The 24,075-nt window shown below is 40.9% G+C and overlaps 1 protein-coding gene across 7 annotated transcripts in view; it reads left to right on the forward strand.

Moving 5' to 3' along the window:
- The window catches only part of Mrtfb (myocardin related transcription factor B), a 159,214-nt gene that overhangs the window by 100,266 nt on the left and 34,873 nt on the right, over positions 1 to 24,075 (forward strand). For 6 of the 7 annotated variants that reach the window (XM_060364209.1, XM_060364210.1, XM_060364204.1 and 3 more), the window contains 3 exons: positions 20,506 to 20,571; positions 22,205 to 22,260; positions 23,799 to 23,874. In XM_060364209.1, the coding sequence (XP_060220192.1) occupies positions 20,506 to 20,571; positions 22,205 to 22,260; positions 23,799 to 23,874 (198 nt within the window). Of the gene's footprint in view, positions 1 to 3,837; positions 4,211 to 20,505; positions 20,572 to 22,204; positions 22,261 to 23,798; positions 23,875 to 24,075 lie in introns of those variants that run through there. The other variant, XM_060364208.1, reaches the window with a different exon arrangement.

Here is a 24,075-nt window from a genome sequence, read left to right on the forward strand (position 1 = left end):
AGAGGGTCATGAGAGGAGAGATGAGAAAATGAACACGAACCTTAGGTGTTGGACTGGAAACTGGAAGCATTGGGGTGAATCTGTGCTGTTCACTGTAGATAAATAAATACAGATGTGTGGTATGTACATCTGAACACAGTGTATTTTATACTTCTTAATATACAGAGATGCAGATGTGTGTATGTGTTACATGTAAACATATAAATTCATACAGCACACCCTAGGTCTGTGCTCAGGAGGCCAGAAGAGTGACCACACCTCACATTCAGACCCTAGTTTCTAAGTGGGGCAGGAGTTTGTACCCTTGAAACTTCTTGTCAGGGGATAATGCCAAACCAGAAGGCCTGGCCTAATAGAGACAGTCAAATAAATGGTAGTTATAAGTACAACCCATTGAACAAAGCAGGAAGCCATGAGACTGTGCTGTAAATTGGCAATATCTTCCAGCTATTTATTTTCTTACAGTTGGATATACCTCTAATATAGATAGATGATTCACAATTTATGATTCTGCTTATAAGTTTCCAACTTACAGGGGTGTAAAAGCAATACATGTTAAGTAGAAACTGTGCTTTGAACTTTGATCTTTTCCTGAGCTGGTGATATGTAGTCCAGTCCTCTTGTGCAAGAGTTAGGCAGTAGCCAAAAGCCCACCACTCCTAGTCAGCCCTGGGATTACTGGGAGCCAATAGACACGCCAGGGTGCCCTGCTGCTGTGCTGCCCAGCATGTTGGGGTATTATTTAATACACTTTGAACTTAGAAGTGTTTTTATTTAAAATTAATGTATCAGGACATAAATCGAGGGGCATCTCTAACTACAGGCAGAATGGTAGTCTTCCTGCTTAAGTGCATCACCCAGCCTTATCGCAAGGACACAGTCCCCAAACCCAAACTGCAGATCATTCTGTAAGTAGCCTGTAGTCTTTAAAATTCAATGACAGAAAAGGCAAGAAAGACCAAGAAACTGTGCCAGATTGAAGGTACCTGAAGAGATTTATCACCTCAGAGTCACATGGGATCCTGCTTTGGATCTGGACAGTTTGGAACTTGGATGAAGTTTGTGGATTGATGGCAGTAGCTTATCAGCCTTGCTGTCTCAGGACTGGTCATTAGGCTGTGGTTCTGTAAAAAAAGGTACCCTGGTGTGTAGGATCCTACACATCAGTGTTCTTCAAGAGATACTGTGTCAGAAATTCTCACAGAGAGTTTGGGAAAAATTCTTGAGTATTTGAAACTACTTCAAATGTTTTAAAAAAAATAACAAAAACATTTTTTTAGATATATCCATTCCTAGAGAAATTATTTTCTTTCTACTTTACTATAACCCTGCAGTGGACAGTGCTGTGTTGTTGGGATCTTGATACTTCCATGGAGAGATAATATGCCTGCAGAGGATTCTTCAAAGGGCCTCTTTCACAGTGTTAAAGTGAGGAGTATAGGGCTGGAGAGGTGGCTCAGAGGTTAAGAACACTGGCTGTTCTTCCAAAGGTCTTGAGTTCAATACTCAGCAACCACCTGGCTGCTCACAACCGTCTATAATGAGATCTAGTGCCCTTTTCTCGCGTGTATAAATGCTGTATAAATAATAAATATGCTGTATAAATAATAAATAAATCTTTTTTTAAAAAAAGTGATGAGTATAGCTTAAAATATATTCATGGTTTTGAACCTGTAGACTGAAAACACTTGCTACCTAGGAAAAGTACGTGCCCAGCTATTGTTTTCACTGTTCTTTTTTTGAAGTGCTGCAAGATAGAAGTCCTAGAGCCAAGCTTACTATCTGAGTATTGTGGCCTTCACTTATGAGATATGCTGTCTCTAACGAAGTATTGAATTTTCCTAGGCCTCTGTTTTTCCATCTCTCAGTTGGGTTAATAATATTGAATTCATAAGTCTATCAACAGGATAACTGATTGTTTGCTTAATTGATTGATTGATCACTTAAAGTATTCTTCTTCATAAAAAGTTAAAATGCTTTTATAAATCAGTGCATTGCGGTCTCTCACCAAGAGCAGAGAGGTCATAAACCTATGACTTCTGCTATTAAAGCTATCTCTAGCTAAAGCCTTGATCTATTCTAGAAGAAAGGGTCTATTCTAGAAGAAAGCAGGCAGTATAGTGCAGTAAAAAGACCTTCAGCTTTGGAGAACTGCTACTTTGGTTCAATTTTGTGACTCTGGTCTTGGATCTGTCAGTGTCTGGTGATTTCAAATCATCATGGAGGTCAGCAGGACTACTGGGATAACATGAAATCATGTGTGCAAAACATCTAATGAAGTACCCAGCTAAACAGCAGTTACTTCTTGGTATTCCTTTGGAAGGACAGGAATGTTTTATCTGGAGAATAAGTCCAGGGACAGGACAGTAGCAGAAGGTTTGCTTTAGGGCATATAAACAGTGTGATAGATGCCTCCGAAGGTTCTGAGGCTTACATTGCCCTGGGCAACGCCTGTTGCTTCAAAAGGAGTCTCAGTTGACAAAAAAAAAAAAAAAAAAAAAAAGCATGTCATATGTTGTGTAATCCCATTGTCCAGAGATGTAGGAGAAGGGTAGATAGCAATCTTTGTAGGACAGTGTAGGTTAAGTGTACACTAGCCTTGGAACCAGAGGCAGAGGACAGAAGGCTTCATCCAGACCCATCTGTGTAAGCAGAGAAAATAATGCTTCTTGTGGGCTCAAGATGTAAACTGTTCTTCAATCCACAAAGGGCCATGCTGTTTGTGTGACTAAATATATAACTGCATTTTATTTTGAAGGGTAATGTACTTCCTTCAGAGGCATATTTATTCATCTTCCATCGATGGTGCCTGGTCAGAGACAGTGTTGTCAGCCATTTTATCATGGTTTCTTCCAGCTGAGCCTCTTCCCTTGGTTGTGCAGAAGTTAAAATTCATTCACCAAGACTCCTCATGGAGCACAGCTCCTAGGTCATGTCCTTCATTTGATAGACATATGGGAGCTCAATGCAAAGGCTTGAACTCGTAAAATAAGAGTATTATGTCTGCTGGTATTTGGTAACTATGGAAATAAACTTGTTTCCACATTGCCTGGAGCTTCCATCCATAGACATTTTCTGTCAGAGTGCCCCTTGCATGTGTGAGCAGCGGCTTGTGCCTTGCAGGAAAGACGCTCTCTGTTGTGAAATAAAACTCCATCCCATCACTTATTGAATCTATTAGGAAGCATAAACTCTCAGTTCCATTGCTTCTTACTTGGGAGGACAGTTCTCCTTAAAAATAAATAAATAAGTGAATGAGTAAATAAATAAATGCGTGAAATTAAAAAAAATTAATCATGATGTTAGCTCTCTCAGCCAACTAGTGGCACAAAGGCAAACTGCAGCTCTGTGGGCTGTCAATGGCCAGGGAAGCCGCTGCATTTGCAGCACATTCCTTGCTACAAAGCCTTGGCTCTGCCTAGCGTAGCAGCAAAAGGCTCCCACTAAGGACGGTGGGAGTAACGGGACACTTTCCACCCAGATGTGCTGATAGCATGTTCATTCATTTTGGTGCCTCTGCTTCCTTTGGGTGCCCTCTGCTGTCATTTGTGTAGCTGGAGAACTTCCTGAGTAGTACATGTGCTTATCTGGCCACGGTAATGTACTCCACAGCCTAAGGCTTTGCTTATAGAGAGCAGGAGAGAGACTGCAGACACAGTTCTTCCTCCTGTTGTCAGCAGAGCTTTCTCTTTAACAGCTAGAGGTTTTATTTTTAACTGCTTGACTCAGTGCTTGTCAGATGATTGGGACCATCTATATGCAGATCGAATCCGCCAGTGCGGGGGAGGCCGGAATGGCAAAGGGAAGGGGGATGGCTGGGAAAGAGGGTGGGATCTTAAGCGTCGTGCCTCACAGGCTCTGCCTCCCTCCCAATGTGGAAGAGTTAAGGGCTCCAGCCCGCTGGAGTGTGTCTGCAGGTCAGGCTGGAAACTCCAAGAGAATGGCTGCCTTGCTCCACTTAGACATTTAATTGCCCTGTGATTAGGGTGCTGTGGGAGGGGAGGAGGGCCAGAGTATTCTGTGCTGTCTGCTGTCCTGCGAAGTGAGCGTCTCCCGCTGGATGCTGCCTGTCTCCAGAAGCCTCTCACCATGATCGATAGCTCCAAGAAGCAGCAGCAGGGCTTCCCAGAGATTTTAACTGCCGGGGATTTCGAACCTTTCAAAGAAAAAGAATGCCTCGAGGGGAGCAACCAGAAAAGTCTCAAAGAAGGTCAGTTTGTCCCTGGACAGGAACATGAGTATAGGCATCCTGCTTCTGTCACCTGGCTGGTGTCATTTCCTTCTGCTTTCCATGTATCTGTATGTCTCTCTGCTCACTGTTACCCATACTCTGTCCGAGGTCTGTACAGTGAATGCTTAATGCTGCTTCCAGAGAGGCTTAGCTGACAGGATGTGAGCACGCTGCAATGACTGCTACTAATCAGGACACTTAGGAAGCCAATCCTGGTTTCAGTTAAATTCATCCAGATTTGTTTATGTGTCTCCCCAATTTGGGGGTCTCCCATATACTGTGTGGGTTTGGGAGAGACCATTTTCTTAATTTCCAGTAATCAGAACATTGCTTCATTTCTGTTTTACAGTTATATAATTTTCATGAAAATTAATTTTTCCCAATTAATGTTGAATTTTCGTTGTTTAGCAGCAGGAAGATAGTTGGCTCATTCTTACTTGAATCCTCAAATGTTGGATCAACTCTGTGTGCATTATAAGCATTTTTGTTTTTAAAAGCATGTTACATAGTTTGATTTAATAAAAAAAAAAAGCAAGCACATAAGCTTGAGGATGCGTACTGTCAGTTGTAATTGTCAGTGAGCACTGCACTGATTTTAAAAATGGCCAGAGATCTGGGATTGCTGCTCCTGTTTGCGCAGCACGCTTCGCTGTTACAGCTGAGAACAAGGGCTGTGAGTGAGGAAGCCCAGAGTCTGAACAGAATGAGATTTTCTTCCATTTGAGACCTGAGTCACTGATCCCAAAGGCCACTCAGTCCTTCTGGAAGGCTTTTTCCTTTCCATGCCCTCAGCTCCATCTGCAGAACCCTCCAGTCCTGTCCCTCCTACAGAGAGCCAACCTGTAAGGGACCCCATTTCCCTGAGTAACACAGTGAGCTGCTTCCACCCTTTTCTGTCAGATATTAAGAGTGTGGAAATGTGACAATGGACTGCTGTTGATTGCAAAAGATGATAAACAATTCTTGGACTTCCCAGAGTTGAACTACTTTTGGGAATGGGTAGAAAAAACACCTAGGTCACAACAGATAACACACAGTGAGACATAAGTGACTGTTGCTGAGAACTGAACAATGGGTGTGCTCTGACTATGCAGTGTTTGTTACAGTAGAGTGTTAGAAAAATCACTGTCAGGTGAGTTTTTAGGACACATGAAGAGTCAGAGAAGGGGTAAGGAGGGCTTAGAGGTTTTAACATTCATTGATAAACAGTTTAAGAATTCCCTTTACATCATTTAAATCAAGACATTTAAGTGCAGGTTCCTGCTAATGCTGTATATTTAAAACAGCTTTGTGTGCTTGTAAAATCAGGCAAGTTAAATGAAATAGGAAAAAAATTTAAAAATACGTATCAGCAGCAGAATGTGATTTAAAGGAGTTAGGAAATAAGGATCAAAAATATGAAGAAAAAGAGTAGAAGTATGGAGTATATGCCTAGCACATAAAATTCCCAGGTTTGATTCCCAACACCATACATACATGTATACATGGTAGAAGGGTCGTGAGCTGATTGATTACATAATTAGAATCTCCCTGACAGTCCTGAGGGTTATGCAATGCAGTAAACAGTGCAGTATTGAAAGAGCAAAGATGGGCTGTGGAGAGATAGGTCTTCAGGTTCAAGCCCAGGTGCGGCATTACTTTTGTGAGCCTGGATGTGTTCACTGCTCTGCACTTTTATTTCCTCATCTGCACAGTGAAGAGGAACAGTATCCACCCCCTTACCTACTTGTAAACCCTTTGTTACTATTTGCTTCTATGCAGAAATTAAAGTTTAAGAGCCAACATATGTTTTTCTCATAAAGAAGTAGCCTGTATATTCATAAATACAAATTCATACAGAAGTAGAGGAGAAAGCCTCAAGTTTCAGGACACTCTGCAAAAATGATTGATAATGAATTTCACATCTCACCAGATTTTTATGCAACTGGGTTTGGCATTTTTATTTAACTTATTTAATGTATTATATATGTCCCTAAATGAGAATAAAATTTTATAGCCAGATATTAAATCAAGAATTGTGTGGTGGCACATGCCTGTAATCTCAGCACTTGGGAGCAGAGGCAGGCAGATCTCTGTTCAAGGCCAGCCTGGTCTACAAATCGAGTCCAGGACAGCCAGGACTACACAGAGAAACCCTATCTCAAAAACCATCAAAACAAAACAAAACAAAAAATGTTGTCTAGTGTGCCTCAGATCTGAACTTAATCAGAACAGAAAAAAAATTTTAGGAACCTCTTTTATTTGAGTTATATGAAAATAGGTTCTTCCTATGAAGAACTGAACCCTGAAATTCAGTGTGCCCCAATTCCAACTGTAGATGCATATGGTGAGTGAAATGTATTGGCCAACTCTAACCTCGGGCCCAGCACCTCCTGAGCAGTGTCGTCCTCATATCAGTTGCATTGCTTCATGAGAGAGACAGTCACTCAGATGTCTTAGATTGACTAATTATTGAGAATGCCTTCAAGACTAACTAGATCTGGTGCTATTTTGGCAAAAGAGGTAAATACATAAGTAATTTATTAGTAATGCCTAAAAGTTTATCCTCGTGTGGTAAGAGGCACTTATTAAAGGTATTTATTTTGTCTCACATCAGTTCTGTTGGGTTTTTCTACTCATTAAGAAAGTTGGATCTGTTTCTTTGACGACAACCCTGTAGAATTTTTAAACACCTGAATCATAATAATCTTAAGTTTCTAGGCCATGGCTAGTTCATCACAGGAATCTAGTCACATAGACCCCAGCCTGGTCACTCTGGTGTTGCTGACTTGTGTCTGCTTTAAGGGTTGGACTTTTCTCTACCTCAAGTGACAACTGTCTTGCTTGCTTATATTGACGTCTTTTCCAATGCCAATAATTGTTGACAGTGCTGATTGGCTGAAATTAATATAGGGCTCAGATTTATTTGTTTCTTTGTTTGTTTATATGGAGAAAGCGAGATGGCCAGTGGGTAAAGGTGCTTGCCGTTGAGTCTGACCACCATGGTAGAAGTAGAGAACTGACTACCACAAGCTGTTTTCTGACCCCTATACTCATGCCATCACACACATGCACAAAAAACAACATGCATGCACACACATATACAACTTTGTATAATTTTTGCAAGAAAATTTGCAATATGTAAAAGCTAAAGCTTTTCCTCCTCCTCCAGGATTTTACAAATGCTTAATAAGTGGCCTACCAGGGAGTCACAACTTTAACCCAAAGAAAAAGTGCTCCATTTAGTAGTTGCTGTATATACCAGGGATTAGATTGAACAACAGAAGACATCACCACACACTCTGCTAATGCTTATCATTATGCACACATTTTGGTGATTCCTAGTCAGTATGCATGGTTGGAGAATTTGACTTCTTTCTGCTTTTGGTGAGAAGTAGCAATCATCGTGACTTCCCTGAAGAAAGTCAAAATAGAACATTCCTTATGGCAGCTCAGTTTGTGGGTGCAACATTGTGAACCTCACCTCCTGCCTCATCTACAGGGGCTCTGGAGATTTTCTAATTATGTTCCGCACATAGAAGCTTAAATTTAACTTACAGGTCTATAGCAGGTTCATAGGAATTTTCAGGAATAGTCAGTGAGTTGGGGTTCTTTAATCCAGATAAACCTTTTGATAACTTGTCATTGAAAATGAATGAGTCATAGCGCCAGTGCTATTAGCTATTTATAGACCATATTTATCAAAAGCAAAGTAAAAAGAAAAAAGTGAAAGTTAAGATGAACTCTCTGCTGTTGAAAATAAAGTATGAGATAAAGAACGCTAGATTGTGTATTTGGCTGGGCTTGTGTACTGTAGCTGAAAGTGCCTTCATGACCTCTGCATCTCACATTCCAGGCCCAGCCAGGAGTTGGTGTATCCTTATAGTAGCTGTCCTCTGACAGCGACTGCATATCTCAGACCTTTCACTGGACTGAACTTTGGTATTGGGGTGAGGAGCAGTTTCAGATCTGAGGGAACGGCTAGGTGAAGTGTGAGTTTGCCTGAGGAACAGGAAACACTGTGCTAGAACATGTCTGTCATAGATCTGTTTAAGGAAAGAAAGAACATTTGTCTGAGATATTCTAGGGAATCCAACCCAGAGATAGACAATAAGCAGAGAATAAGCAAAATAAGTAACTTTGACAAAGCACAGCTTTCATGTGGCAGAAATGAACAAATGTGAAATTATGCCTGTGTTTATCTATCACTCAATGCAGTGGCTCCAAAGTTGAAGCAGAAGGATCATATGAGCCCAGGGCTTTAAGACCCACCTGGTAACACTACTTTAGTCTACTTTACTTAGACCACATGGTAACACTACTTTCTGAAAAAGAATTTTTTTTAATTAAGTAAAAATTTGGCACAGTTCCATAGTCACAGTAAACTTTGCCTGGACAATATGTCTTGGGTCTTCTGTTCTTCAGCTTTCCAGGCTAAAATCTCTTAACATGTAGCTCCTGTACCCTTTCCTAAAGAAAGTCATTCACACCAGACATGGTGCCCTACCAGAATCCTGGCACTCAGGCAGCCCAAGCAGGAGGATCCACAGCCTGGTCTTAGTGAAGCTCTGCCTCAAAAGGGAAAAAAAAAAAAAAAGTCACTCATCTTAAAAGCTGGAAATACTTGGTTATCTCCTGTATACTTCCAATAACATACTGGAGTCATTGGCATTTCACCAGAGACCACCATGTTAAACATCTGTTCTGCCATCACAATTAGGCCATCATGGTATACATGTGAATTACCACTAAATTAGTGTTTAATAAAGAACATTTGAAAAAATATGGTTTCATATTTAAGTGACAACACATGAATGAAGAAAATCTTTTTCCAGACATGCCTCATTCTTTTTAAATGGGTATAGCTACTTTTAAGATGAAATTATAACAGTTTAATTTTTATTGAAAATCATGTTGTTTAGCAGAAAGGGGAGTGCCTTCTACATAGGACTCTGGTAGCTATTATAAACCTCCATAAGCCAATGCATTCTAAAAGCATCTGTAGCCTAAAAATTGGGAAACTAAGATGATAACATAAACATCCAAATACCTGTAAGCTCGTACACATACACAAAACAAAATGACACCAGAAGAAAATTACATGTGCTTTGGTCCAAATGAGCCAGTAGTTCAGCCTGGGAACCCAGCTTCTCTTCAGACCTCCAGATGTCCCATCTCAGTACACATCACCTCTATGCAGCAAGTGGCTTATGACAAGGGTTGCCATGAGAGTGATCCCGGGTTCCTTCCCTAACCACCTCCTGTCCGTCCTTCTTCAGAATTACATTCTCTCCCCAGACACTGCAGCACTGTGGCCCAGCCTTTCAAGGAATGTGCTAAGGTGGAATCAGATGCTGAGCAGACCTCCCTTCCCTCCCAACAGTCCTGCACCCCTGCCAGTAGCAAGAGCCATCAGAGTGAAGCTCAGCCTTGCTGAGCTGTGCACACTGCTATATGGGGGAATAAAACCCAGTCCCCTAGCACTGTTCTCTCAGAAGGCCTGTGGTGGTCCCTGAGAGCACAGCTTCCCTTCCCTTGCACCCAGTTTGATTCCAGATGCCAGGCACTGCTACAGGGACCTGCCTGTGCCCTGTCCTTCTCACACTTCCTTGGATTGTTGTTGTCCTGTGTGTCAACATTGTTCCTATAAAAACTACCCCTTCTGGAATCCAAGGTCTCAGAGGGAAGGAGCTGCCTTTGTTCTCTGTATTTCAAACCCCAGGGCCTGAGCTTCTCCCTCATTAAAAGTCGTTCAGAGCAAGTCCCATCTCCTGAGGTGAGTCAGCAGGGCTGTGTGTATGGACTTCCTGGGTTGCCCTGGCTTAATTTCTGACTTTAATTCTGCTTCTGTTTGTCACTAGTTTACATATGATAATGGATAAGTACTTAATTTCTCTAAAAAAATAAATATTGGAGCCCACTTCATGGTGCTGCTGGGAAAAGAGGCAGGTGATGACAGGCAAGTTCCCAGCGGGGCCTGCTGCTCAAGAAGTTGTAAGTGGCAGCACAGCACTGGGATCCCTCCTGCTTCTTTTTCAGCTTGGAGTAAGACCAGACTAGTTTCCAAGCTGCTAAAGCAAGAGAACACAGAGGCAGGCACTTTCCTAGCATGTACCATTTCTGAATGATGAACTTTCCTGTTTATATAAATTCATTTAGTATCTAGAGATCTATGGACATGGTAAGTTCTAGCATTTTTGTTCACTGGCTCAAATTGTACTTTTTCTTATTTATGTTAATGGAAAGAGTACAGCTAGTCACTAGTCCATCTAGTAATCTAAACACCAGTCAGCAGTCTTTCCCTGTGCATCCATGAGATCATGATACCAGGAGTGTAACAAACTTTTGTGTAAAGTACAGGGGGGTGACCCTTCAGGCCACATACTACTTAATGTGTCATCTGGATCGTCATGAGGAGTCACAGTGCTGTTAAGATAGCACAAATCACAACATTATTCATTGTCTTTATGCTTTGATATGCATTGCACACATACGAACATGGGTAGATGCATGAGTCCACGCATATGTAAGTGTATGCATTTACATGTTTACATAATATGAGACAGAGGGCTCTCTGCCAGCTCTGTGGTATCTTTCTTATAAGGATGGTAATCCTACTAAGTGAAGGCCTCGCCACATTCCTGACCCCACCACATGAGAAAAGCCCGGGTAGGGATCCTGGGTGAGTTCCTGGAGCTGCTTGCACTGGCTTTTCTGGAAGAGTGAATAGAAACAGTATTCCTGCTTTCCTGATTCGTTTCTAGTTGGTTGTTGTTCAGAGTACCCACCTTAGATGCTAAAAATTTCAGAACTGCACACTTTGGCATTGCAGAAGGATTAAGAAATGAGTGAAGGTTTAACTAGAGACCTCCACTGTGCTTCTAACATAGCACAGGGATTTGAATTTTCATTACCCACAAAGCGAGAAAAATAAGAATTCTGTTCCCTTTGAACCATATAGATAAGAAGTCTTCACATAAAGAGCCTCATGAATCTTCAAGTTAAAAATTGGGGTTGGGGGGGAGTAATCAAACCCTTGTTCTAACATTCTGATCTCTCTTGCATCAGGCAACTGCCTGGATGTGTCCTTCTCCTTCGTGCCTGTTAGAGCCTCTGTGGGCCTTATTCCACTGCTTTTCACCAAGTGAGAAATGTGTGCATCTTCCTGAAATTCTGCCATGGCTAGTATGATCCCTGCCCTTCCACCCCTACCTGAATATCAATCACATTGCCTGTCATACCAAAACAAGCAGGCATTCCTTCCCTCCAACTTCTGCAAAAAGGAATCTGTGTGAAGGTATGCTCAGTTTAAAGAAATATGCCCCATTTTTAGCAGTCAATTTCCATGGCAACAGAAGCAACAGCCAAACCAAGAGTTCTCGAAGCTCCTGTAAATTTCCAGGGCTGAGTAGTGAAAACATTGTCTTCCTGCCCTGGTACTGAAAAGGGGTGCGGGGAAGAAGATTTTCAGCCTGGCTTCAGTTGGGCTCTTTAAGTGCTGTTAGAAGGTGGCTGCTGGGCAGCAGGCCTTCCCAGGCTTGTGAGGATGCAGCTGCAGGGCTGCATGGGAGGCCTAATGTTGGATGCCACACACAGGCAACTTTCTTTGGAAGCTAATCCACACAGCATTTTAGTTACTCTGCTGCTGTTGCTCCTATTTTAATCAGAAAAGAGCCAAAACATTCTGGTGCTGATGCTGATTTCTGGTCATGGCTGAGCCCTGCATCTGTGGGCACCCTGTGCAGTTGCCTTTGTTCCAGACAGCAAGTTGAGATGGAGGTGCTTTCAGTCAGTACAAACAGCACAGTGTCCAGGGGATGCCGCCACAAGGTTTTATTTTGTTTTTTGTTTTGTTTTATTTTGTTTTGTTTTCATCTCTTTGCCTAACATTTTTAAAATTACTTAAAGAACCTTATTTTGTTATGAGTAAATTAGACACCAAAAATACGTGTGACATTTGCAGGTTCCTTTAGCATCTGAGAATTTGTAGGTTCACAATGGATTTCACATTCAGTGTGAGTAGGAATAAAAGCAAACTGGATCCCCCATGCTTCTGTAGGCTTCATGCCTTTGCTCATAACCTTTTTAGTCTCCTTTATCCTTCACAACAACATGATTATATTTTGTTTCTAGTTCTACCACCAGTATCAATTCAAAAATAAGTACAAGGGCTGACAGGATGGCTCCCTGAGTAAGGGACCCTCATAGTAGGGGGAATTGATTTCTGCTGGTGTTACAATCTATCGTGAAGAGGCAGCACTAGTGAGGTAGCACCATGGTGAGCCATGCCAACGTGTACACTCCTGAGGAGTTATTTGGTATAAAGGAGGATTATTGGGGAGAAGGGAGAGGGCCCAGGAAAGAGGGGGGAGAGACAGAGAGACTGGAACAGATTGGGAGGTGGAGGGCTGAGGGCGAGTATATCCTTATATCCTTGCACACATCTGGTGCACCTGGCTGCAGTGCCTACGGGTGATGATGTAAGCATTTGCTAGGACCCTGAAGGCAGGCCAGCTGAATCGCCTGTACACTAAGTCAGTCCTCTGGTCTTCACACTCACACTTATGCCCCCCACACATACACAGTCAATTAATAAAAGGAAAAAAAAAAACATTAATTTTTGGGAAAAAGAACTCCCATATTCACACAGTAAGGTGAAACTGTTTGACCCAGGATAATCACTGACCCATAGAAATGTGGCATAGTATTAGGAAACTGAAGCTAGTTGCTTATTCTAACTAATCCATGTGAAGTGAGGAAAAATGCTGTTTTTAAGTAAACATTGTAGAAGATGCTAGAAACACAAAGAAAAGGTGTAATTCTGGAGAAATAAACAGAAGTCAGTATGGCAGGAAATATAAATATAAAATTTTAGTCACAAATTAGTGGTTCATGGAATTGTGTTGGTGGAAAAGGGACAAGCCAGAAAGGGGTAGGAAACTGAAGATGTGAATCCTGAGAAGTTACTTTTTTAGTGTATCCTATGTAGTTCTTTATTATAAATAAATAAATAGTGGAAATGAAATAAATAAATAAATTTCACTTTTAAGGTGAAATTCACCTAATGTTCAATTAACGGTTTTAAAGGAAGCAATTCAATGGTGTTTTGCACATTCACCATGTTACACAATGATTACCACAATGTAGGCTCAAAGAAATTTCATCACCTCATAATCTCATAACCAAGAGCATCATGACACCATCAGCAGTTGCTCCCACGTCCCCTCTCCATGGTGCCTAGCAGCCAATAGTCTGCTTCACTTATTCTGGATGTTTCTTATAACTGAAATGATATGGGACACTCCATGTGTGGCTTCTTTCACATAAATGTTTTCCACATTTAGAAATTTTTAAGAGCTGTTTTTTGTGTCTGTATTTTGGGAGAGAGGGGAAAGAAAGGAGGGAGGGAAATAAAATGAAAGAGAGAGAGCAGGTACTGAGAGTCCAGAAGAGAGGCAGATCCTCAGGAGCTGGCGTTACAGGTGACTGAACTGTACCACACAACGTGGATGCGGAACTGAACTGGGGCCTCTGCGAGAGCAGCAAATACTTTTAACTGCTGAGCTCTCTCTCCAGCCCCTAACCTACATATTCTTTTCTGTGGCAGAATAGTACTTCATTTTGCTTAATAGAATTGCAAGGATGTGCTATTCTTAACAAAGATGCCATATACAGAGATTTTGAAAGATAAATGTTCAGATTTGTGTCCTGTGGTCTTTTTTGCTAATAGAAATGGCGTAGTTCAGAGCCAGTGAATGACTTCCTAACCACAGCTGCTGCCTTATTATCTGGAATAGTACATGACATTGTTTCCCTTTCAAGTTTTCCAATTGTGCTATGAGTAAGTACTTCATGCTTCCTTTACTAACCTCCCAGCTAACCTTCCCTTCATCCTCACTTTCAACTGGACCTTTCTTCCTACTTCTCTGAGAAAATATAAGCCATCGCTCCAGAACTCCCTGGCTGTCTCAAAACAAAACTATGAGCCTCCTGCAGACCCGCCTTCCTATAATAAAGTATCCTCACAAAGGCTGTCCTTGGGTGTCAGCCCCACCCACAGCATGTAGGACACATTCCTGCTCCTTCCTGCTTCGCCTCCTCCAGCCTGTCTTCCACATCACAACTCCTGTGTATGTGAAGCAGCGGAAGCACCTGACATTCTCACTTCATCATTCCTCTCTTCTTTCTGAGTTGGACCCACAAGTGCACTTTTAATGTTGGATTTCTTGACAGCTGAGCCCTGAACTCCTTTGCCTTCTGTTTATGTCTCTGCCTCCGCAAAATCCTGTGGCTTCAGATACAACAGACACACAAAGCCAATTGCCATCTGACATTTCTGCTTCCATATCAAATATGAGCTTCCTAAGATCCAGCCTGAGCAACTCACATCTAAAACTGGTCTACCAAATACTCAGGCCTAAAACCCAGGCCTGAAATCATCTCAAAACAACTCTTAAAGCATTAAGGAAAATTAGGCCTGTCAGAGTTCCTGCCCTGGACATTGGAATGATTCCCCAGGATTCCCTGAGCTTCTTCACCACACCACAGCCCAGCCTTGCTGTCCTAGGATGCCTGTTCTCTGTAGCCCTTATGTCTCATCACTCAATGAATATTTATATTATTTGGCATGAGGTCACCAGTGTAGTCGGATAGATTAAGGCAATTTTTGTTTCTAAATTTATTTTAAAATATGCTTATATACATGGAACAGGTAGAAACAGTATCTCATGCTTCCTTACATTATGTATTGGTACCACTTTTGGGTGGCAAATGATTCTGTCAGGATGTTAAATCCACTATGAGAAATTTAATCTACAACTGTATCATCAAATATGCCAAACTGAATAAAGCTCTTAACTGTTTATATTAACAAGAGTCCTTGCTATATAAGTACTAAGTTTTTAAGAAGAAAAGAAACTATTTCATTTTTTAAAAGCCAACTCACAACCTACATGATGAATATAGCCCTTCCCTGTGTGTTTCCTTTGCATAGTTTATATGTACTGTTAATAGTATGTTCACAGGACATTTTCTGAAGCCATGGAGTTCTCATAGTGGTGACAGATGATAGAAGTCTGAGTAGAACGGAATGGCTTCCACATTGCTTCTTACTACCTGTCCATATTCACTTTTATTTCAGCAAATAATAGGAAACTTTTATATAAAAATGTGATTCTTACATCAAGGTACCAGCATCATAGGCGGGGGTGTTTCTCTGGAGCCTGGGCTCAAAAGGAAACCTCTGAAGTAACTTCTTCCCCTATAACTAAAAAAATAATCTTCCCAGCGAAGAAATCTGGAAATTTCTCGGGGTTAACATTCCATACTGTGCATCAGAGGGCCTGAATCCAGTGCGTAGCACCCAGCGTGGTCGGCTCACAGCAGCCTGTAAAAGCTCCAGAGATCCAACACTTCTGGCCTCCACAGGCACCTGCACACATGTATACCTGCCCACGCGGAGATTTGAAATAAAAAATAAATGTGGAAATCTGTGAGGAAATTTTTTTCTAGTTTTACAATTTCATGATTGAAGTATAGTGGAAGTAAAAATATTAACAGTCATCACCATTTTAAACATTTGTTTTGAAGGAAAGTAGAATAATTCATCACTTTGACTTTTCAAAATAAATTTTTTATGAGGTGATTTGCTTGTAACAAATCCCATTTGACCACTGAATTACTTGATAGACAAAGATTAGACACAGGCCTACTTGACCCTCCATGCCCAACCCTAGAAGATAATGTTTTTGTGGGCCATTTTGTTTTATAGAATCAGGCCCCTCACTTCATCCTGCTCAAACAATACGGGATACTTTTTTGCCAGAGTCCCAACCACTTTGCTCTCTTAATTACTCCAACATCTGTTTGGAAAAAAAGCTGAAGCCAAGATCTGTTCACTGTCCTGCAGTTTCTTCCATCAGTGTATCATCAATTCCAGGGTGTTCACTTCATTTCCGTCTCTGCCTTTGCCCCAGCTTACCCAGCCTTTACTAGACTGCTCAGGTTTGGGTTGGTTTTTAGGGTCTTTTTCACTTCTCATGAAATAAACCTTACTCTTGTCCTATAGTTAAATAACAATATTGGCTCCTCTCTCTAACTTGTAGCAGCTGCTCATCACTCTTCCCCTGCTCCACCTGCCCTTTTCTCACCCAGCACTGAATTCTAACTAGTCAGAGTCTCCAAGCCTTGGGCTGAGTCCCATCCTGTTTCCCAGAAAGTGTCATTTGTGCCTTGTTTTTCTAATATACAGTCCTCAGGTGACCCTTACATAGTCCCGAAGCCAAAGCTGTGCTTTGTTTTAACTTGCTCAGCTCATGCTAACTGTTCATTGTTATTAAGACACTTATTTTTAACTTTTTTTTAACTTTTATTAATTACACTATTAAGATACTTTTAAAGGGAACATTTCAATACTGGTCATTTTACTTTGAAAGGCTGAAATTTTATATAAGTATTGTATAAGTTATTACATGTAAGATCTTTTATGTTAGATATTAATTTTAAGTAACTAAAAGAAGACACTTTTAATACCATTTGTCATGTTTTCAAGACACAAGGTCAATCATTAGATGATTTCATAGTAGCAATTAAAATGTTTCATTTTATTAAAATAGAGCAAAAGTTCAAAACACTTGTATTGACACAATTTGGTTTTCGTGTTTTTTAACAAGAAGATTTAAATTAAAATGTCAAAATCTTCCTGCTTGCAGAAATGAATAGGCAAGACCGTGACCGCCAGCCCTGAGAGCTATGAGACACGCCATCTTAGAGTCAACAAGTACACTGTTAACCTCGATGAAGGGAGTAGGAAGTCTTGTGTGGTCTAACTTGTAACTTCAAAATACGATGGTATATACACAGACTACTTTATTATCTAGCAGTCATGCTGGGTGCAGAACCCCTCAAGGCACCCTCCTGTCTAGAAATTTAAATGTAAGAAATGGGAGGTAAATTTTATGCACAAAACCCCACCAAAATATGATTATTGCAAACATTGGAAAGAAGTAAGTGATCAATGGTGGCTGTTGAGAACTGGGTGGCACCCCAGCAGATATAAGCTGCAGCTGCTAAAAGTAGTGCTATTGCTGTGTAGAGCATGACAAGACAACAATGTGCAAAGCAAAGAACCAAAGGCTGTGCCAGTGTGGTGACAGTGATTTGTGTATGGTTTTTGTTTGTATGAGAAATGTGCACCTGCTCTCTGCCTCTAGTTCTTGCACACAGCTCCTAAAATGGTTTCCTAGGTGATAGGAGTTCGGGAGCGGGGCTGAGCAAGCATCTTCTGTAAACATCTTCTTTTGATCCTAGCCCTCAGTTTCTGCACAGGCTGCTCAGTGTTGCCAGTGATGAGAACAATTGGGATCTGCTACATGATAGGTAGCTGAGGGCCCTAGATGGCTTCTGGATACCTTTAATTCTAGGAAGGCATAGATAAAGTCAGAGAAAGGATGGAAGCCCAGGAACACACCCCACCCCACCCCCAATGCATCTCTTCCATTGGTCTGTTTCTGAGTTGTGCCCTTCATACTAAAGCAGCGATATAAGTAAAGTGCCTTCCTGCTTTTTGTGGAACAATCAGGCAAGTTCTCAAGTATGAAGAGGATGTTATAGTATGAATAGCCCAGGTTAGTGTCTAGTATTTGAAATTAGGGGGTCTAGGGAGGCTTACCTTCATCTGAGTATATAGGATCAGATTTGAGTGGAATTGTTGGACACACAGTTACTGTCCTCAGATTGACGAACTGGGAGATAGAAGGAAAGCACGTGCATTTGCAGTCAGGATTGTTGGCACGAGAAACCCAGGAGTAGCATTCATCCATTCTATGAGCTAACCTCACAGTAGGTGCATTGCACATGTCAACATGAGTGAGTTTCAGTCTTGAATGACTCAGGATTTTACTTCTGTACTTGTGGACCCCTAAAACAGCCAGCGTCCAATCAGAAGAGCCTCTGAGATGCACAAACTATTGTCATGGTATTGGCTTGCAGATGGAGTAGCTGCTGGTGTCCTCATCATTCACCGATGTCATTATGCAGAGAGTACACTGTGTTCAAATCATGTCTCATAGCTACATACCATATTGTGGGGATTGATTTGGGGTCTTTTGTTTGTTTTTCTGTTGGTTTGGGTTGTTTGTTGTTTTGATGGCTGTAGTGGTCTTTTGATTTGGGTTGAGTTTTGTTTTTGTTTGTTTGTTTGTTTGTTTTTCTTTTGGGCTTTAAAAGACTGGATTTCTCTGTAGCCTTGGCTGTCCTGGGACTCACTCTGTTGACCAGGCTGGCCTCGAGCTCACAGATCTGCCTGCCTCTGCCTCCCTGCCTCCCTGGGGTTTGTTCTTTTAAGGGAGCTGTTGATGTTTCTATGACCTTTCTTTGAGAATCCCTGTGAGGAAGGGAAAGACACTGCTGCTGGAGCCTCACCCCAACATAGACCCTTTGAATTGGAGTGGCACCCTGCCCCTGTGTCCACTCATTTCTTTCCTTGGGGTTCCCCTTGCTGTGACCACCCAGCATTAGCTTCTGCATTCCTCAGCAATCCCTAGTGTCGGAAGGATGCATGCTTGCTGTTTAAGCTGCTTTAACTTGGCTTCCGCTCTCTGTAACAGTTTTATATCAACCATTTTGATTCTAAATGCAGTATCAGTGAAACTCTGTGGTCCAAAAACAAAACCCCCAGTCACATTTCTATGTTCAGTGCTCCTGTCTAGTGTTGATAAGAAGGTGTTCATAAGAACTGTTGGACAAATAAAATAGTTGAGGCCTCAATGCAGCATAAGGCAGAACTCAGCTCTGCAGTCTTTGCAGGGCCTACAACTGTCAGGACTCTGGTCCCTGAGGCACACAGGGGTCTCCTGAAAATGGGAGACACCACATTGCTACATTCCAAGCCTTGTGTTCAGCCACTATCTCCATGCTGTAAAATTGTCTTCTCTCCCCGCCATTAAGACACTTGCATAGGTAATTTTGTTTAGAGTGTTGCTGACTTATGCAGACCCTTAGTCATATTAACCATAATTTTAAAATAAAATCAAAGCATCTTAAATTAACTAGGAAAAAGTTTTCAGTTGTATTTGATGTGTGTGGTTGTTTGTTTGTTTGTTTGTTTGTTTTTAAGGTTTATTTATTATAAGGGAGCTGTTGATGTTTCTGTGACCTTTCTTTGAGAATCCCTGTGAGGAAGGGAAAGACACTGCTGCTGGAGCCGACAATGTTCTGTCGGCTTGTACACGTGCATGCCAGAAGAGGGCACCAGATCTCATTATAGATGGTTGTGAGCCACCATGTGGTTGTTGGGAATTGAACTTATGACCTGGGAGAGTAGCTAATGCTCTTAATCTCTGAGCTATCTCTCAGCCCATGATATGTTATTTTTAAGATAGGCTTGTTTTCCAAATTGAATGTTTATAGATGCTGTAAAAAGAATCTCCTTGAAAAATCAGTGGGTGGGGTAGATTAATTTTATTTGACAAGCCAGATTCCACACTTCCTAAATTAGTATGTCTTATTTCTACCAATGTTCACAATTTGCTATGTATTAAACAGTGATACCAGTTGATTATAGCTTTCTTAGACCTTGTAGGATGAGATTTGGTGTGTGTTAATGCAAAGACTGTTAAATTTTTAACTTAGAAGTTTCTCCCTGGCCTAATTTGTATGTACTCAGGTATCACCAAAGCTGTTTCTTTTAAATTATTTCCTGATAGAGAAGTCCTTCCAAACAAGCCTGTCTTTTCTCAAAGTAAATTGTTACTATTAACATAGAAAAATGTCAAGGAGTCTCCTATTGTTGCTGTGGAACAAGTCATAATGTATAAGCTATCTTTGTTTGCTTGAGTACTCTGTGAAGTTTTTAAATAGGAAATGCCTAGCATTCTTCATAAATTAGGATATTAACTAAACAAAAGAATTGCTGAGTAAATTCAGAATTTACCAACAAGCAGGTTACAGTGTATATATAATATATATAATTATATATTTTCATATACATACATAATTTTTTTAACAACTTAGTGGCAAGTAATGTCTCCTCAACTCCCCCCTTAAGATATGGTCTCATCCTGTAGTTCAGAATGTCCTAGAACTCACATGCGACCTGGCTAGCCCAAGGCCTGCTGACCCTCCTACCTCAACCCCTTGGGATTACAGATATGGACACTACACTGACCTTCACTACTGATTTCCTTCCTATTGGATTTTGACGTGGGTGTTTAATAAAGGCTAACAGTGTCTCTGCTGGAACTGTGGGCACTAGGCTCTACAGTTGCTAATAAACTCAAACTGTTTTCTTTCTTCAGTGCTCCAGCTGAGGCTGCAACAAAGGAGGACAAGAGAACAACTAGTGGACCAGGGCATCATGCCACGTAAGACCAAGTCACTTCTCTCTAGTGTGCTGGGACAGAATGGGTGGGCTCTTCAGGAAAGCCAGGTGTCAGCAATGGCCCACTCAGGAGAACCCTTAGAATACATTTTAAAACAGATGCAGCATTAAAAATGGGCTTGAATTTTATACTAATGAAGAATGCCTTTAAAATACTGTGAACTTTAATGTTTGTTTGAGCTTTAAAATGGTTGGATTAATAACTGCTGGCACATCTGAGATTAAAGCTCTATGAATAATGTGATACAATTAAGTTAGGACCTGTTTTACTTAAACTTAATTCAATTCCTTGGTACTAGGCTATGGTCTACACGTATCTCGGGTTTGAAATTGACAGAATGCTTTTTACAGTTAATGCAATATTTCTGGCCTAAATATAGTTGTTTCCTTCAAGAGATTCATAACAGGTGATTTTAGAATATTTATCTAAACTGTTTCCTTTACCTTTAACCATCAGCTTTGGAAGTTCTAGAAGGGAAAATGGGAAAACCATAGAATTACATTTCTGGATTATTTATTATTATTTACCTGTTTATTGTTTAGAAGTTAACTTTTCTAAGAGTTAATTTTTCTACTTTAAAACACTAGAAATTATAAAACAAACTTGTTTCCCAGTTCTCTAATTCATTGCTAGCCCAGGACTCATTTATCATTTATCAGTTAATAAAGATAAAGAATTTTTATTCCACAGATTCCCTCTCCTCTTTAGTGAAACTTCTATAAACTACTTACTGTCAGTCATCTGAATATCTTAAATCCAGATGTGGTAGCCCAAAGCCACTTTGGTAATCTGCCAGATTCTCCATTGCCAGTCCTCCCCAAGCCAGCTAGTCAGGCAGTAGCAGATAACGGTGCTGAAGGTACTGCTGTTAGATGAGCCCTGGTTGCTGTGGAGAGCTGGTCCTGTGTGCCATCTACTGACCTAAGTCCATAGTTCTTACCTGCCTGTTGTTACAAGGCAATGGTAAATATACACAAGTCAAGAATTTCCAAAGATGACAGTAAACATTCTAAAATAGAATGCTGTTAACTGATTAAAGGATCATCTTTTATGTCTTGCACTGTGGTGTGGTACAAAGAACAAATTTAGAATACTAGATTTAAATCTCACTTTAACCAACATTTAGCTCTGTGATCTCAGGGACTCACACATCTGAGCATCTGTACCAGAGTTCATTCCTACTCTGCAAGTTGGCTTATTAGGGAGACCAACAACATTTCTACTGCGCTACACCACAGTGCCAAGCCACTTGTGGTTTCTGAATAAATGGTACCTCAGATCTATGAGACATGAGAGTGTGTGTCCAAGGCCAGGTAGGCTTTGTCTAGCAGCTGTTTGGGCACTAAAAACAAAGACCTAAGAAAGTCCTTGGACCATGGAGTGGTCTGATATGGCATTTACACAGCCATTTATATAGCAGCTCTTTTGAAATGTCTACTTGTTTTATTTGTGAAGTAAATAATTGGGTAACCCTGAAGGTTTCAAATGAAGAGGTCTCATAAAGAAACTGGTAAATAGATGCCAGCACAGATGTGCACTGATAGGATTAGCAGAGTGGCAGGCTAAGCAGAGCTCCTGTTTATGCTATGGAAACTATGTGTTTTCTTCCTCACAGCTCTAAAGAGTCCAGCAGCATTCCATGAGCAGATAAAAAGCCTGGAGCGAGCCAGAGTAAGTAATTTCACTTTAAAAATCTTCTCTGCTATATCTTAATCACCAGTCCTCTTAAATGTCTCAGTGCAGAGCATACATGGTATCTCCAAGATGTGCAGTGTAGATAGCATGTGTTCTGGCATGCTTGGTTTTTAGAGGCTTACAGAAAGTACGTGACAATTCAGTTTTGTTCTTTTGAAATCAGTAACTCAGAGATGGCTCAGTTAATCAAGTATTTAACACGGGCTGAGTTTAATCCCCAGCACCCATGTGAAACAAGTCTCAGCCTGGAGTGCACTGAGGAGGCTGAGGTGAGATGGTCTCTGGTGCTTGCTAGCTCTAGTTTCAGAAAGAAACCCTATCAAAAAAGAAAGAAAGAAAAGGAAGGGAGGGAAGGATAGAGGAAAGGAAGGAAGGAAGGAGAAGGAAAGAAAGAGAAGGAAGGAGAAAGAGAGGGAGAGAAAGATTGAAAAAAATCACCTGACAGCTGTCTTCCATCTGCACATGCTCACACATATAAACATGTACATGTATTCACACACACCATAAGTAAAAAACAAAACAAAACAGTAACTAGTTTTGTTCATTTGTTTTCAGGGCTGTTCTGACTAGCTTTTATCAACTTGACTAAGACTAGAATCATCTGAAAAGAGAGATCGGTTGAGAAAATGCCCCCACCAACTTGCAAGCCTATAGGGCATTTTGTTAACTGATGACTGATAAAGGAGAGCCCAGTTCATGGTGGGTGGGGCCATTCCTGAGCTGGCAGTCCTGGGTTTTATGAGAAAGCAATCAGGACAAGACCAGAGTCTTTGTCACACAGACTGGGCAAGAGCCTCTGCTGTGTGTTAGCCCTGGAGAGGGACAACGAAGTCAGATGCTTATGAAGGTGCTTGTCCAATTTCCCTGTGGGTCTGTGTCACTGTTCTTTTGCCTGAGGATTGAAAACAGCTAAATAAAGAACACAGTGCACTCAACTGTGTTCTTAAAAGCGGTTCCCCTGTGGCCACACACCACGTGGATGCTCGGTGCCATTATGCGCAATCATTCTTTCTGTTTTGCCTGTTTAGAACAGGTAATTAGGCAGTATGAAAATAAGAATATTATAAAAATTCCTTAAGACTGTCCCCAGAATACAGTAACGAGCTCCTAGACCTATTGTTAGAGAACTGAGTATACTTCTCGAGAATGTGTCTGAGAATGTGAGTGTAAATAAAATATATTATTATTTTTAAGAATTCTAATATCTAAGTAATGTCTGCTTTTCTAAAGTATTGGCTTTATATAAAGGAGTTAAATCTTACATTATTCAAAGCTCATATAAAAATTTTGAGCTTTTCTCAGTTTAACTATAAAACTCTGTAAGTCGTTAATTTATACTAATATGCTTCAAACCCCTGGATGATTTTGAAGACTACACTGTATATTGTGCTAAATGATAGTTCTCCTAAGTGCTAATTTCTAGTCATTCTCTGACACAACGAAAAGGGTATACAATTTATTTTTAAAGAAAATCTGAAACTACAATGAACCATGAATAATACTTTTTTTTAAAGACTGAAAACTTTCTGAAGCACAAGATCCGGAGCCGCCCGGACCGCTCCGAGCTGGTCAGGATGCACATTTTAGAAGGTAAGGGGCTTATTTCTGCTGGCTTGGCTGCATTTCCTTAAGAAGAAACTGAGATGTCCACTATTTTTATTTATCCCCCTTTCAATAATTAACCCACAGGCTGACATCCTCCACATTGAAAAGCACAATGAAGACTCAAAACTAAAGCTCTGTGTTAGAAATCTGGGGAGCTTTTGACCTCTAGGCAATCACTTGTGAACT

Source organism: Meriones unguiculatus, chromosome 11, assembly GCF_030254825.1.
Source record: "Meriones unguiculatus strain TT.TT164.6M chromosome 11, Bangor_MerUng_6.1, whole genome shotgun sequence".
NCBI lineage: Eukaryota > Metazoa > Chordata > Mammalia > Rodentia > Muridae > Meriones > Meriones unguiculatus.